Consider the following 13,882-nt stretch of genomic DNA (forward strand, 5'->3'; position numbering starts at 1 on the left):
AGTGCTTTGATAGTTTGTGTAGTTGGCTTTTTTTAATTCTGGCAATCGACATTAACTTTAATACATTCTTCAAAAATGTAATATTATAAATAAGTGACTTGCAGTATGCAGTCCCGTATCTGGGTTGACTGTTGATCACAGAAATGCATTGCACCATTCTACAAATGGTCAAATGATGTGTCAAAACGCATAGACATGGCTAGTGTTTTCATCATCATTATCATCATCGTCATCATCATCATCTTCATCATCATCATCTCCACAATGATGTGAATACATACATTTACATCAAGTGGCTGAAATCCCCCCCCCCCCCCCCCCCCCTTTAAGGCTCCCCACACACCAAATCCCCCCCTCCCCCCTCAACCAATGTTTTTAAAATGTTTATAAAAGCAAGAAAAATGGAGCAATCTGGTGCAATCTTAAGCCAAGAAACTTCCCCATTATACACCTTCCAAAAGTTATTTTAAGAAGACAAATTTGGATCAAAACAAGGAAAATACCAATCTGGTGCAACCTGAGCCAACAAATCACCCAAATCCGTCATTTAGGAGACAAAGGCCAGCTCCTGGGGGGAATTTTGATGAAAACGAAGACAATGGAGCAATCTGGTGCAATCTGAGCCATAGTTTGTTCTTTAGTTTTAAATTTGTTCCTTTATTTTTTTCCTAATTTTTTTTAAGGCTGGGGGGGGAGGGTCCGGAAACCCATGCTAGCACAGACACATGCTTGTGCCAATAAATTCAAAAATATTATTATAGCTTTGCAAACGCCCTGTTATTCTCTGCAAATATCACAGACTCAATGATAGTAAGTACACATTGACACCCTGATAGCACCAGTGCATTACAGTGGCACCTCTGACGTGAGGCCCCGCTGAAAAAAGGACACCTTCCAATAGAGGACACCTTATCCAAACCAAAATATACCTGTGGTGAGAGGCCACCTGCAATGTCAGAACACTTCAAGCTCGTCCCACCGGTGTCCTTTCATGGCAGGTACCACTATATAAATAACTTCAGGCTTCTCTACAGCTGAAATGGTGTTAGGTGAACTCAAAACCAGGTGGAGGTTTGACCTTGGCAATGGGATCAGAAGTGTCTTTCGATGATAACTTTTTTGCGCTGTCTTTCTGAGAAGCGCTAGAAGGCAGTCCAGAAACATGGAACCCTGGGGGCGCACCGAGCTTGGGCAAAACTTTGTCATTCACAGAGGCACCATCTTTGCTTTCACCTTTGGAAACACGCCTCTCCGAACTCGTGTCTTCCTCTTTAAAAGGTGTCTTTCTCGTCTCATCCTGTCGGTTCATTCCGCTTCTGCTGTCTGTAGTTTCTAAAACCCTGTCCTGTTTTTCTTCAAATCTGCCATGCCCTCTACCTCGATGTTGGGTATTTTTGGCCGCGGACTTACCAACATCCCTACATTCAGCGCCCCAGTCTTCAGCAGCTGAGCCATTGTGAGTGTCAGTTTGTCTGGCGTCATTTCTTGTATGTCGCTGACCTCCTCCCCTCCGCGGATTCTGGTGATAATCTGCGTTTCTTTGAGACGACGCATTGTCTGATTTTGAGTCGTTATCTCTTCCTCGTCCCTGCCTTCCATTCTCCATTCTCCTGTCTTGTCTAAAGTGTGTTTTCCCTCTTCCGTCACTCTCGCTGGACCTAAGCTCCTTTACGCTATCGTGGCCGTGGTTCTGGGTTTTACAAAAGTGCTCAGAATCTTTGGTGTTGGGTATATCTGTATTACGAGATGATTCCATTTTTCCATCTTTGGATTTGTCGTCCGTCGCTCCAGGGTCAGACACGTTCCCTGATTTTTGTTGATCAGAGCGACCCTTCTCTTTTGCATACGAGGGCCTCGAGTGCCCTGCGTTTCGACCACCTCTGTTCTGCATACCAGAGTTCCTGTTTTCATAGAAATCATGCGAGTCATTACCACGGTGACCTCTTGAATGCCCTGGCTGGTAGCGCGGCAAGTCATCTCTGCGTTTCCAATCCCTGTCTGTTCTTCTGTCTCTGGCATCATGCCTGTGACGAGTCGTAGACTTATCAGAATCCTCGCCTTCTTTTCCTACTGGTCTGTCCAAAGTAGAATCTTTTCTATCATCATCAAAGTCTTGCCTGTCAGGTCTCACGTCTTTTTTGTCATCCTTGACATGGTTTGAAATGTTCCTGATGCTATCTCTGCCATCCTTTCTGCCATAGTCCCTGTCATTCGTAGCATCTCTCCTGCCCTCAGAATATTTCTTATCATTTCTAGAGTCTTCTGTGTCACCGTTAGACGCGGCGAGAACACTATATCTGGGGCTTGATCTGGTAGCCCCCGTGTCTTTTTCTGTATCTCTGTGACCCTGTCTACCGCCCCTGTGGTCTCTTGTATCATATAAATGGTCTTTTCTCCAGTGTTTGTGATCTGTTCTGTTCTCCTGGTGGTCTTTTCTGTCCATCCGGTCTTTTTTATCATCCTCGTGATTTCTTCTGTCCGTCTGGCCTTTTCTGTCCATGTGTTTATCTCTGTCATCCCTGTGATCTTTTCTGTTCTCCTGATGCATGTGGTCTTCTCTCTCATCCCTGTGGTCTTTCCTATCCATCTGGTCTTTCCTGTCATCCTCATGATCTCTTCTGTCTACGTGGTCTTTTCTGTTATCCGGACGATCACCTCTGCCCATCTGGTCTTTCCTGTTATCCTGACGGTCTCTTCTTTCTATCCGGTCTTCCCTGTTGACCCTCTGGTCTCTTCTGTCCACTTGATCGTTCCTGTTCTCCTGTCGGTCTCTTCTTTCGATCTGGTCTTCCCTGTTCACCCTTCTGTCAACCTGGTCTTTTCGGTCATCCCTGCGGTCTCTCCTGTCGGGGTGGTCTTCCCTGTTGACCCTGTGGTCTCTTCCGTTCACCTGTTCTTTTCCGTTCTCCTCTCTCTCTATCCGGTCTTCTCTGTTCATCCTCTGGTCTTTTCTGTCCACCTGGTCTTTTCGATCATCCCTGTGGTCTCTCCTGTCGGGGTGATCTTTCCTGTCACTGTGATTGTATCTGCCGTGATAGTTTCTGCTAGGTTGGTGATGGTGTGAGTTGTACCCTCTGCCGCTGTGGGGCCTATGATGACCGCCCCTAGTGCTGTGTGAATCATTGCCCCTGACTCTGGTCTGCCTGGAACTTGCAGGGCGGCTGTCTTTGACAGGGGAAACTGTGGAGGTCGAGGCTTTTGCACTGACGCCGTCTGATTTGACAGCATGGAGGGATACCACTGTGTTCTGAAAAAGACAGCATAAAAGGGTTAAAGAAATACATGTAGTAAAAACATCAACAATTGAGAGAAAGAGAGTTAGCCTAATTTAGCAGATGCAGCACTTCCACTTAACACTTTCTACCCCACCTATGTTGACCAAGTTTTTTTTTGCTGAGACGAGCTGTGCCGCAGCAGGTCACTCAGAATTGTAGTAACTGTGTAGAAACTGTGTATCAACACACTGGAATGCAGGCGTTACAGGAAGCGACTGAAGCTAACAGTCTGAACGGATATATCCGTACCTGATCAGATAGAGCCATATGAGTGGGTACGGATATATCCGTACCTGGGAGACAATGAGTTAAGAAAGGCAAAAATCCCTGAAATTATTGGAGCGTGGGGAGTGGGGGTGGGGGATTTGCCCAGAAAGTATTGTACAGGATTTTTAATTCAGAGTGATGCAAATCTGCGCACGTATGTACATGTTTCCCATTTGACCATTTCTGCCGAAATCTACACATTCGTGAACAAGTTGGTGCCTTGCAGACAATTCTTATCATCCTATACTCAAACCTCTTTAGTGAAGGCTATAAAAGGCTTGACCAGGATTCATAAATTGGTCAGTGAAGTGCTGGAAAAGATATGGTAAATTCAAAAGGATCCAAATATCACACACACATACATAAACCCCAGCCCCACACATTGCAAAGAACCAAGACATGAACACAAACCTCATCTACAAGATACTTGTTCTTCTCGTGTTCAAGGTCAATGATGGCGCCCTTCGCCTTCTGCCGTTCATACAGTGCCGCCATTTCCTGCTGCTGTTTGACAAGGTTTGACGTCGGCACAAAGTTGATCTTCTCGTCCTCCGGAACCCGTTCCATCAACAGCTCAGTCAGGTCACATGCCAGAGGCAGTCGGCACATAGGACAGCCAAGCGTCTTCTGTTAAGGGTGAAAGTGAGGGAAATGATTAGAATCAGCATAAAGTGGAAAGTGCAGAAAGGCTCTGAGCAACAAGCTTCTGCAGTGTTGTTGTCAGACTTAGAGGGCAATAGGTCATTTGGAACTGGACTGAAAAAATGTACAGGTTTGACAGGCACAAGGGCCTAGTGGTTAAGATGTCAACTTTCTGTGTGGTAGGTTGAGTGTTCAAATCCTGTACGCGCCTGGTGGGTTAAGGGTGGAGATTTTTTCGACCTTCCAGGTCAACTTATGTGCATACCTGATAGTGCCTTATCCTACTTCTTATGTACACACTTCTTCTTCTTCTGCGTTCGTGGGCTGAAACTCCCACGTACACTCGTGTTTTTTGCACGAGTGGAATTTTACGTGTATGACCGTTTTTTACCCCGCCATTCAGGCAGCCATACGCCGTTTTCGGAGGATTATGTACACACGAGAACAACACCAAGTACGCACGGTAAAGATCCTGTAATCCATGCAAGAGTTTGGTGGGTTATAGGAACAGGAAAACACCCAACATGCTTCCCCTGAAAACAGAGTATGGCTGCCTAAAGGGCAGGGGCAAAACAGCCATACAAGTAAAAACCCATTCATGCTAAAACATGAGTGTACATTGGAGTTGTAGCCCATGAATGCAGAAGAACAAAAAGAGGAAGAAGAAAAAGAACGGAACTTTATTTAACAAGGATAAAGATTTTAGGCTAGGCCTTTTCTTACAATCTGTCATTGAAAACACTCACACACACACACACACACACAGACACACACAGACACACACAGACACACACACACACAGAAAAAAAAGAAGAAGAATAACACAACCCACCTCCTCCCTTGCTTTTGATGAATGCAATGGACCCTGGTCATCTTCTTCCAGCACTTTAGACACGAAGGCGGCCGCGTAACGAGCCAGGCAAGCACGATGAAAGTAGTGGTAGCAGTCTGTCTTGATGAAGTTGTCTCCCTCTTCAAAGTTTTCCAGACAGATGGCGCACTCGCAGTGTGGAACATTCCCCTCTGTTAAACAATCTTTGGCAATCTGAGGAATTGAATGTTGGCGTAAATTTTGTGTGTTGTTCATCATGCTGAATTACAGACTGTTATGATAGCAGATTGGATGTGTGTGTGTGTTTGAGAGAGAGAGAGAGAGAGAGAGAGAGAGAGAGAGAGAGAGAGAGAGAGAGAGAGAGAGAGAGAGAGAGAGAGAGAGAGAGAGAGAGAGAGAGAGAGAGAGAGAGAGAGAGAGAGAGAGAGAGACGCACTGGCATGTAAGTTTACGCCTGTATGTGTTTGCAAGTACCTGTATGTTGACCTTAAAAAAACACCAAAAATAAAACATAAAAAAGCTATTACCTCTATGAGCTCAAAGAGCATGGGTCCTCCTTTTCTCTCATCTGCCAATTTCTTCATGTCTTCAACTAAACTGAAATGAGGAAACAAAACAACTTAGAAGATATCACTAAAAGTAAAAGGCTCAAGCAAGAATGATTGTTTTTTTAATGTTTGGAGAAGAAAAGCAAATATAATGATACATTTTTATTTTTCACTGCTATTCCAAGGGAGTCCATTTATAAAATGTGTGCACAGGAAAATTGTTCTCACATGTCCAGAATAAGAAACCAGAAATGCATCAAACAGTGTTTGAGTGAAGCTTCTTGTTATGTAAGATGGCTGAAAAATGAAATTATTATTGAATTTTTTAATAGAAATCAAATGAAACCACTATGCTGAGAGAAATAAAGCTAACAACAATTATAGCAGATCAAAAATTCTGATAAGCTGGTAAGATGGAACAACATACTAATTGCAACTGATCTGTCCAGTTTGCCTGAGAAATGACAAAAGAAAAAGAAGAACGATAAGGAGGAAGGATGAGAAGAAGCAAGGGGAGAAAGACAGGAAGACTAATATAAAAAAAACTCAGAACAAAACAAAGAATGAGAGAGAGAACGAAAGAAGAGACTAACCTTAGAATCTCTTCTTCTCCCAAACCACGAGGGTTCCTGACTGTCATTTCTGGGGTTTCCTCTGGGTACTGTAAGGCCAAAAAGAAAAATATGTTTGTTTCTGGTAACATCGTCGAAAAAAATAGGGTCGGTCGGTTTTTTTTTCCTGTTTTTTTTCTTTCCTACGTTTTGTTAACGTCTTTTTACGTTTTTTTTTGTTTTTTTAAATGCTTCTTTAGTTTACTTACAATTATTTAGCACATGTTTTTGACCTAGATATATTGAAACTAAATAAAGTATACTTGACTTCATTTTTTTTATTTTGTTTTTGTTTTGTGTGTGTGTGTGCGAAAAGCAAAAAAACCCTTTAGGGTCGGCGCTTAAAAATAGGGTCGGTCGGGTTACCGGAAACAGACATATTTTTCTTTTTGGCCTAACCAAAACAAACCTGCACTTAAAAAATCAAGAATGTAGATACATGTAGTGTCACACATGCGCCTTAAAATGCTTTTCAAACATCTAGATCTCAACTAGCGCAAAAGGTTATCAAGCATATCAGGCTTTGACTTTTTCACTCAAGTTTTATTGGCATCATATTCATGAATGGACATTCCAGGAGCCAAGCATTGATTTCAATTCATCTTTTAAGCATTAGATGCTGTGACTACGTGTTAAGACAACTCTCCTGGAAATAAGCTCCAGTGCCGAAAATCAAACTGCAAACCCTTCTCCTCTGACTTATCATAGACTTTAGTATCACTGCAAAACTTTTAATGTTAGAAAAGTGCAGGATTTCATTAAGAAAAGGTTAAAACTTCCTTTTTTTAAAACGACTTTGCAGTCCAAGAAACTCTCCAAAAAGAGTTCTCAAAAGAAAGTTACAAATTCACTACAAAATTAATAAATATAATACCATTGTTCCGCCTAATTTTAACCAATCTGAAACAACATTAGGTAAAGTCACAGAGCACTGAGTTTTTCTGAAAACAAATCTTAAAACTCACACTGCGGGGAAGACGGAAGTCGACAGTCATGCAGACATACTTCTTGCTTTCGTCCATGCCTGTTGATGGGTGCAGCAGGACCGACACTTTGTGTGGCCATCCTCTGTTGTATCACAGGCAACGCTTATTGAGTACATGTACCATTGTGATTGATTCATTGAACAATAGACATGCACACACACACACAGAGTGACACACACACACAGTGACACACAAACACACACACATATATATATATATACACTCACACAATCATGCACACACACCCAGTGACCCACACACACAATCACAACCGCGTGCCCACACACAGTGACACACACAAACAATTCATCTCAATTTTAAGTTGTGTCTATATTCTCATTGTGGATTGGAGGTTGCGCATGGTGCACATTTGTAACTACAATGTATAACACTGATAACTTGTTCTGTTTGCTGTTGTTGATACAAAACCACAAACTGAAAACAAAAGAAAAAAATTGACAAATCAAAAAACAAATATGACTCACTGATCATCTTTCTCCTGAGAAAGCTCATTTATGTAGATGGATTCAAGGACTGCAAGCTCTTCCCCCAGCACACTGCAAAATCAGTTAGAAAAGATTGATAGAAAAAAATTAATCGGTGCATGAAGTAGAATGCTGAGAAAAGCCCACAAGGACCAGAATTTTATATTTTGTGGTTTTTACATAGCCCGTGGAAGAGTTGTTGCACTGGGTAGCCGGGTAGCTCAGGCGGTAGATCTAGACTTGTGATCCTAGAGTGACAAGTTTGAATCCGAGCCAGGATGGACACAGGTCAACTTTATGTGCAAACTCAGACGGTAGCCATGTCCCACCCCCCATGTCACCACAGTGGCAAGTAAATCTTAAAAGACCTCGGTCATTCTGCCACAAGCACAGGTGGCTGATTACACCTAAACACACATTCACCTGGGTAGCGTGACTCTTGTTGCTGCTAGTGCTAGCTTTCCACTGGGAGGAAGCAACCCAAATTTCCCAGCATTGAGGATTGAGATAATAGAGCAAATGAAATGAAATGAAATGAAAGGTGATCGAGGCAAACTTGACTTATATCAGGAATAGCTCAGTGGGAATTACCAGTGAAGACACGCCGTTCTCTATATTCTTACTAAAACAGTGGACACGTCTATAAGTATAACAAGTGAAGTTGTGTACATCTTAGGGGAAAAACAAGTCGCGTAAGGCGAAAATACAACATTTAGTCAAGTAGCTGTCGAACTCACAGAATGAAACTGAACGCAATGCAACGCAGCAAGACCGTATACTCGTAGCATCGTCAGTCCACCGCTCACGGCATAGGCAGTGAAATTGACAAGAAGAGCGGGATAGTAGTTGCGCTGGGAAGGATAGCACGCTTTTCTGTACCTCTCTTCGTTTTAACTTTCTGAGCGTGTTTTTAATCCAAACATATCATATCTATATGTTTTTGGAATCAGGAACCGACAAGGAATAAGATGAAAGTGTTTTTAAATAGACCTTTTTCACTTAAATTTTGGCGCATGCGCTGTGAAGTTTATTGTCAGATCTACCGGAACTAGGGGGCAAAAGGAAAAATCGACAACGAGGCTTGGTGCAAAGTCAAGTGCGGAGACGACGAGGCAAACTGTTGTGTTTGCAACTGCAAGTGCAACAGTGGAATGAAAGAGAAATACGGTGGACAGAATTTGTCATTGTATGGCTTTCTGATGGGTGCAAGTGCGAAGGCGCAACAGCGAAGGACGCGATGGGTGCAAGCAATCCGACGACAGGGGTTTGTCGTGCCATTGAAAAGTCTGCTCGAGTCACTTCGTGTCTGGCAATGGCACGGCTATCAGCGATGCCAACTACGTTGACTTCGTACCCACCCTTAATCTTGGATTTCCCCCTCCCAACTCTCTCTCTCTCTCTCTCTCTCTCGCATGATACCGTATATGGGCCAAAACCAAAAGGTGCCAAAGAGACCACTGAATTTTCATTTTGTGGTTCTCAATATGTCTTGTGTGTTTTTGATGTGCTAAATGTATAAACTATACGTTTTTTCCATTTAAAAGAATGTAAGATGTCGACATTATGAGAAATTAGTGTTTTAGGTAACGTCCGCAAAACTGTTTCTTGTGACGCACAACAGGTTCAACAGCATCATTTGCTACCTTCAATTCCAATAGCAAGATTAAAAATCGTATTTTTTTAAAAGATCTGGTGGACTCTTTTGATTCATAGTCAAATAAAGTGATTGCAGATCAGATTATTTGAAAATGGTCTTCGTGTAAATGTCGCGTCACTAGAAACAGTTTTTCACTTCCACAATTTCATCATCCACAAAAAACAATAACTACTTCTTGATCAAACTTTTTAATACCTCACTTTCTTCATACCAACTATATGGTCTTCAACAGATACAAACTATATAGTGTACTTCAATGGAAAAATAAGCAAAACTTCTGTTTCTTGTGACAAACCATGTGACATAATGGTAGATTTAAAGTCACACGTGACAAGAAACAGTTTAATTAGCACAAATTATTTAACCACAAAAACAGGGAGTGGAAGAAACACTATATTCAGTAATATGATGAAACTTGATAAGAAAAAGTGTTTCATTAGTATTGTTTGAATGTATTTTAAAGAAAAAATAAGCAAAACCTGTTTCTGGTAACAAACTGTGTGTGACATAGAGGTAGATTTAAAGTCACATGTGACAAGAAACAGTTTAATTAGCACAAATCATTTAACCACATACACAGGGAGTGGAAGCAGCACTATATTCAGCAATATGATGAAACTTAATAAGAACAAGTGTTTCATTAGTATTGTAAATCCTTTTGTTGAAAAAAAATTGATTTATTCATGTTTCCTGTGACAGTTACGTCACATATTGTTGTCACATGTTACGAGAAACATCTGAAATTACACAGAGCCATTATTGTGGCAAATATTTTAAAACAAGTTACTTGACATCTGAATAACATTTGAAATGAATCAAGAAGCAGTAAGCTTCATTTTTTGTAAAGCAACACAGCAAGTACAAACATTTGGTCTTCTGTTTCTTGTGACAATCTTGTCACAACACATGCAACAAAAATGTAATCCATTATACAAATTATTTATTTATTATCATTGCTTAACGTCTAGCTGACCACGGAGAGCCGTCTCAAGACGTTTGTTTGTTTGTTTATTTGTTGCTTAACGTCCAGCCGACTACGCAGAGCCATATCAGGACGAGGAAGGGGGGGATGAAGGGGGCCACTTGTCAAGCGATTCCTGTTTACAAATGCACTAACCCATTACTTGTGTCCCAGCAGGCTTTAGTAAAACTAAATTAATACCTACTGGAAGATTACCAGTTTCCAGTATGTTAAAATAGGCTTAACCTATCTACTGCTGGACTTACATCAGAACACTAACAGATTAAACTATACATGAATCGCGAGACAAGCGGCAAGAGAAGAGATTTTTGGAAAAAATACAGGTGAATGAGCAAGAAGGCAGAAAAAAGAAAAGAATTCATGAAGAAAAAGAGAGCATGACAGGAAAGAGGAACCAAAAATCTACCTAACAGCAAACTAGAAAGCTCCTGCGGTTAGTACTGTCGAGGTAAGTGTTATATTGACTGTTGAACTCTTGTCAAACTGGCTATTGACAAATAAACTAATTCAAAACTTTTGATTAGCACCCAAATTAGTGATGACTACTTATTGTATTGTCATTAACACACTACCTCTCCCCCTCCGTCAACAACAGTCCCTCGAATCATTCAAATCTGCACTCAAGACATTCCTTTTTTCCACATAATCCATGCATTCTACACTGCCCACCCCATCCCACCCTGAATAACTGTACATATTTTAATGGTTGATGGTGTGTGTGTGTTGGTGACTTTAAGTCTCCGTGTGTCTGAATGAGTATGTGCGCCTTGAGTCGCCTGTTGGTGAGATATGTGCGCGTTATAAATATTCGTATTATTATTATTATAACGCATAAAACTTTGACAAACACACTTGACTAGCACCAACATTAGTTGCAAACTGTGTTGTCAATTCGCTTTAACACATCAGGCTGTGGACAAATAAAAACCCAACCAAAAACTTGACGAACCAAAATTAGTTAATTGTGTTGCCAATTCAAAAACAACAATGGCAAGTCATGGAAAAGGTCAGACAAACAACACCACCAAAACTGAACTAGCACCAAAACGCGCTGTTTAGAAATGAAAATGTTGGTGTTACACGTATTTTGTGTCAAACATTTGACTAGCACCAATTACAAACACCAGTAAACTCTGGTATCGGTGAAAACATTCATTGTCAAAATAATCAATTGGAAACATTGAAAATAAAATATTTTGAAAGTTGAAAATGGGAGACATAAGTGTAACAGTTGAAATGACCAGTAATTATTCTCAGTCTCAGAAGCACACACTTCAAACATGAGGAAATGTGAAGAAAATTGTTCGCCCATCCTGCTGCATGGTGTAGTCATCGAGGATCTCTGTGATGTCCGAGAGTGGCAAGAAGAAGCGGAGTCCGGTCTTTTCCATGACTTGCCATTGTTGCACTTCACCAAGTACACTCCCCAAGCTCCTTGTTGTCCATGAACGGCAGTCTGACCTGATGTTAACTGCAAGAACAAAGCAGTCATGGAGCACCTTCACAATTAACATTCAATTATGTGCTTCAAATAATAACAAATGTACAATGCGTTTTGATGCACTCAGAAAATCCACAGAGTAGCGTAATTATTGTTTTCAGTTTGACTGTGTATCTGTTTGTTTATAAGTTTGCTTTCGGGTTGAGAGTGCGCTGTGTTATTGCCACATTTCTTGTTTCAAATTATTTTTGTTTGTTGAAAGCACACCAAGAACAAAATATCTTATGGAAAATGAAAATGTATACATCTTATCTTCTAAGTAAAATCAAATCAATTGCAATGAAGATAAATATATAAATTCTGTGAATTTACATTCGAACAAAATAAAATCATCATAGCAATACGTACCGGAAACGGACCGCACAAAAGGAAGCTTACCTTAATTCAACAATTAAAGGCAAACAAAAATGACAATACCTTTTCTTTGCCTGTCGTACTCTGGCGTTTTCTCTGTCAATCTGCTTCTGCTCTTCAGACCGATTCGCCACCCATCGCAGTTGTGCCAACCTCTTGGTGTTCTTGAAGGCAGCCAATTTATGTGGCTCTGCTTGCACTCTCTGCTGGTATTCCTTGCAGCATTGCGCATTTGTTTTTGTCGAGGGCTTTGGTGGTTTGGGGAGGATTTGTCGTAAACCTAAAAAAGGGAACAGTCGTTTGTAATTCTAAGCCAAGTTTGTTATTTCTTAACATCTAATGAGATTTTTTTAAAGAGTGATGACCGCAAATTATGCAAATAATTAGAAACCTCACAGCTTTTCTGAATGCAATTACAACTTATAACAAAATAAATGATCAGTTGATGAGAAGCAAAGTTGATCAAACACGATGAAAGACAAGAAATTCTGAATCCCTGGAGTCATTCCACTCCCGCCTTGGCAGCAATCCTCCGCAGCCAGGCATGGGAGCCCCTTGAACGCACCCCCCCTGTATAGTTTCTCCCCTGTACATAGTTTCTCCCCTGCACATAGTCTCGCCCCTGTACCTAGTCCAAACGGCCTAGCAGACCACACTCGCCAAGAGTGACGTCACCGCAGGACTCTAGACGTTCGAAAGAACCCAGTCCTCTACGGAAGAAGATGATGAAGAAGAAGAAATAGTAATTTTCTTTTCTTATTTCAAGTATTGTAATTACTACTTTTATAGGCTAATCATCACACTATTATTATTATTATTCAACCTTGTCTGAAATGAAAACCCATAATCAAAAACTTGTGTACTGAATTCAAACTACTAACACACTGTCAACAACAACAAAAACAGCATGTCACAAGAAACAGTAAAATTCAAATTTGTGTTTAAATGTTACTATTAAAAACATCAACAAACCTACAGAATGTTGTAAACAATCAAAACAAATTTACCATTTATAATCACTTGCAATTATGCATTAGATACATGTTGTATAGATTACACGCACATGTTTATGTTTCTAGTGAGCGTGACAGAAAATCAAGCTTTGTCCCACTTAAAATGTTACGAGAAACAGGCCATGCAGCCAGAGATCAACAAACCAAATAAACACCACACTTTCTCCCCATCTCAAATAGCTAGTAAAATTGAGTAACAAAGATGACACAATTACTTGCTTACTCAACGCAGATTCAATCTAAATATGGTTGGTGTTGCTGTTTCTTGTTAGCTGTGACTTGAACTATGTTTCTGTCACAACAACCAACGTAAAATTATATCCGGAAAACAACAACTCCCAGCAAATGTTTACGCGGTGGTCTACTTTTGTTTTATTGAACTTCTTGATTAGAAGCATTTTGGTGTACACAGGAAGCTGTAATTTAGATTATATAAAGTGTTTCTCTGTTTCTCGTAACATTTACAAGGACGCGTTGTTTCCCGTGACATGCAATTATGATGTGACGCAAGCAAAACACTCACCCTCACGTCTGGACGCCATGCTCTCTCCACAACCGGAAACACGCTATTGTGCGCAGACTCCTTTGCGGTTGTCGTAAAAGTTGTTCTCTTCGTTCGAAATTGTTATTGCGATGTAGTAAAAGCAGCACTGTTTCTCGTGACGTTTGTGACATAAATTTTGCGACACACGAAAAATTGTTTTAATCTTGAAATCATCGTGTCCATTG

General features: G+C 40.9%; 1 protein-coding gene across 2 annotated transcripts in view; it reads right to left on the reverse strand.

Moving 5' to 3' along the window:
* Nucleotides 1–329: 329 nt before the first annotated feature.
* The window catches only part of LOC138976023 (sarcoplasmic reticulum histidine-rich calcium-binding protein-like), a 19,580-nt gene continuing 6,027 nt past the window's right edge, over nt 330–13,882 (reverse strand). Inside the window, exons 2-9 of one of the 2 annotated variants that reach the window (XR_011458848.1) lie at nt 7,647–7,718; nt 7,141–7,243; nt 6,158–6,225; nt 5,544–5,613; nt 5,017–5,229; nt 3,954–4,169; nt 947–3,247; nt 330–908 (exon numbers count right to left, since the gene is read on the reverse strand). Coding sequence is in view for 1 of the 2 variants with exons in the window: in XM_070348812.1 (XP_070204913.1) it covers nt 1,046–3,247; nt 3,954–4,169; nt 5,017–5,229; nt 5,544–5,613; nt 6,158–6,225; nt 7,141–7,243; nt 7,647–7,718 (2,944 nt within the window). In the remaining variant the exon portion in view is untranslated. Of the gene's footprint in view, nt 3,248–3,953; nt 4,170–5,016; nt 5,230–5,543; nt 5,614–6,157; nt 6,226–7,140; nt 7,244–7,646; nt 7,719–13,882 lie in introns of both variants that reach the window. The other variant, XM_070348812.1, reaches the window with a different exon arrangement.

Source organism: Littorina saxatilis, linkage group LG9 (genome assembly GCF_037325665.1).
Source record: "Littorina saxatilis isolate snail1 linkage group LG9, US_GU_Lsax_2.0, whole genome shotgun sequence".
NCBI lineage: Eukaryota > Metazoa > Mollusca > Gastropoda > Littorinimorpha > Littorinidae > Littorina > Littorina saxatilis.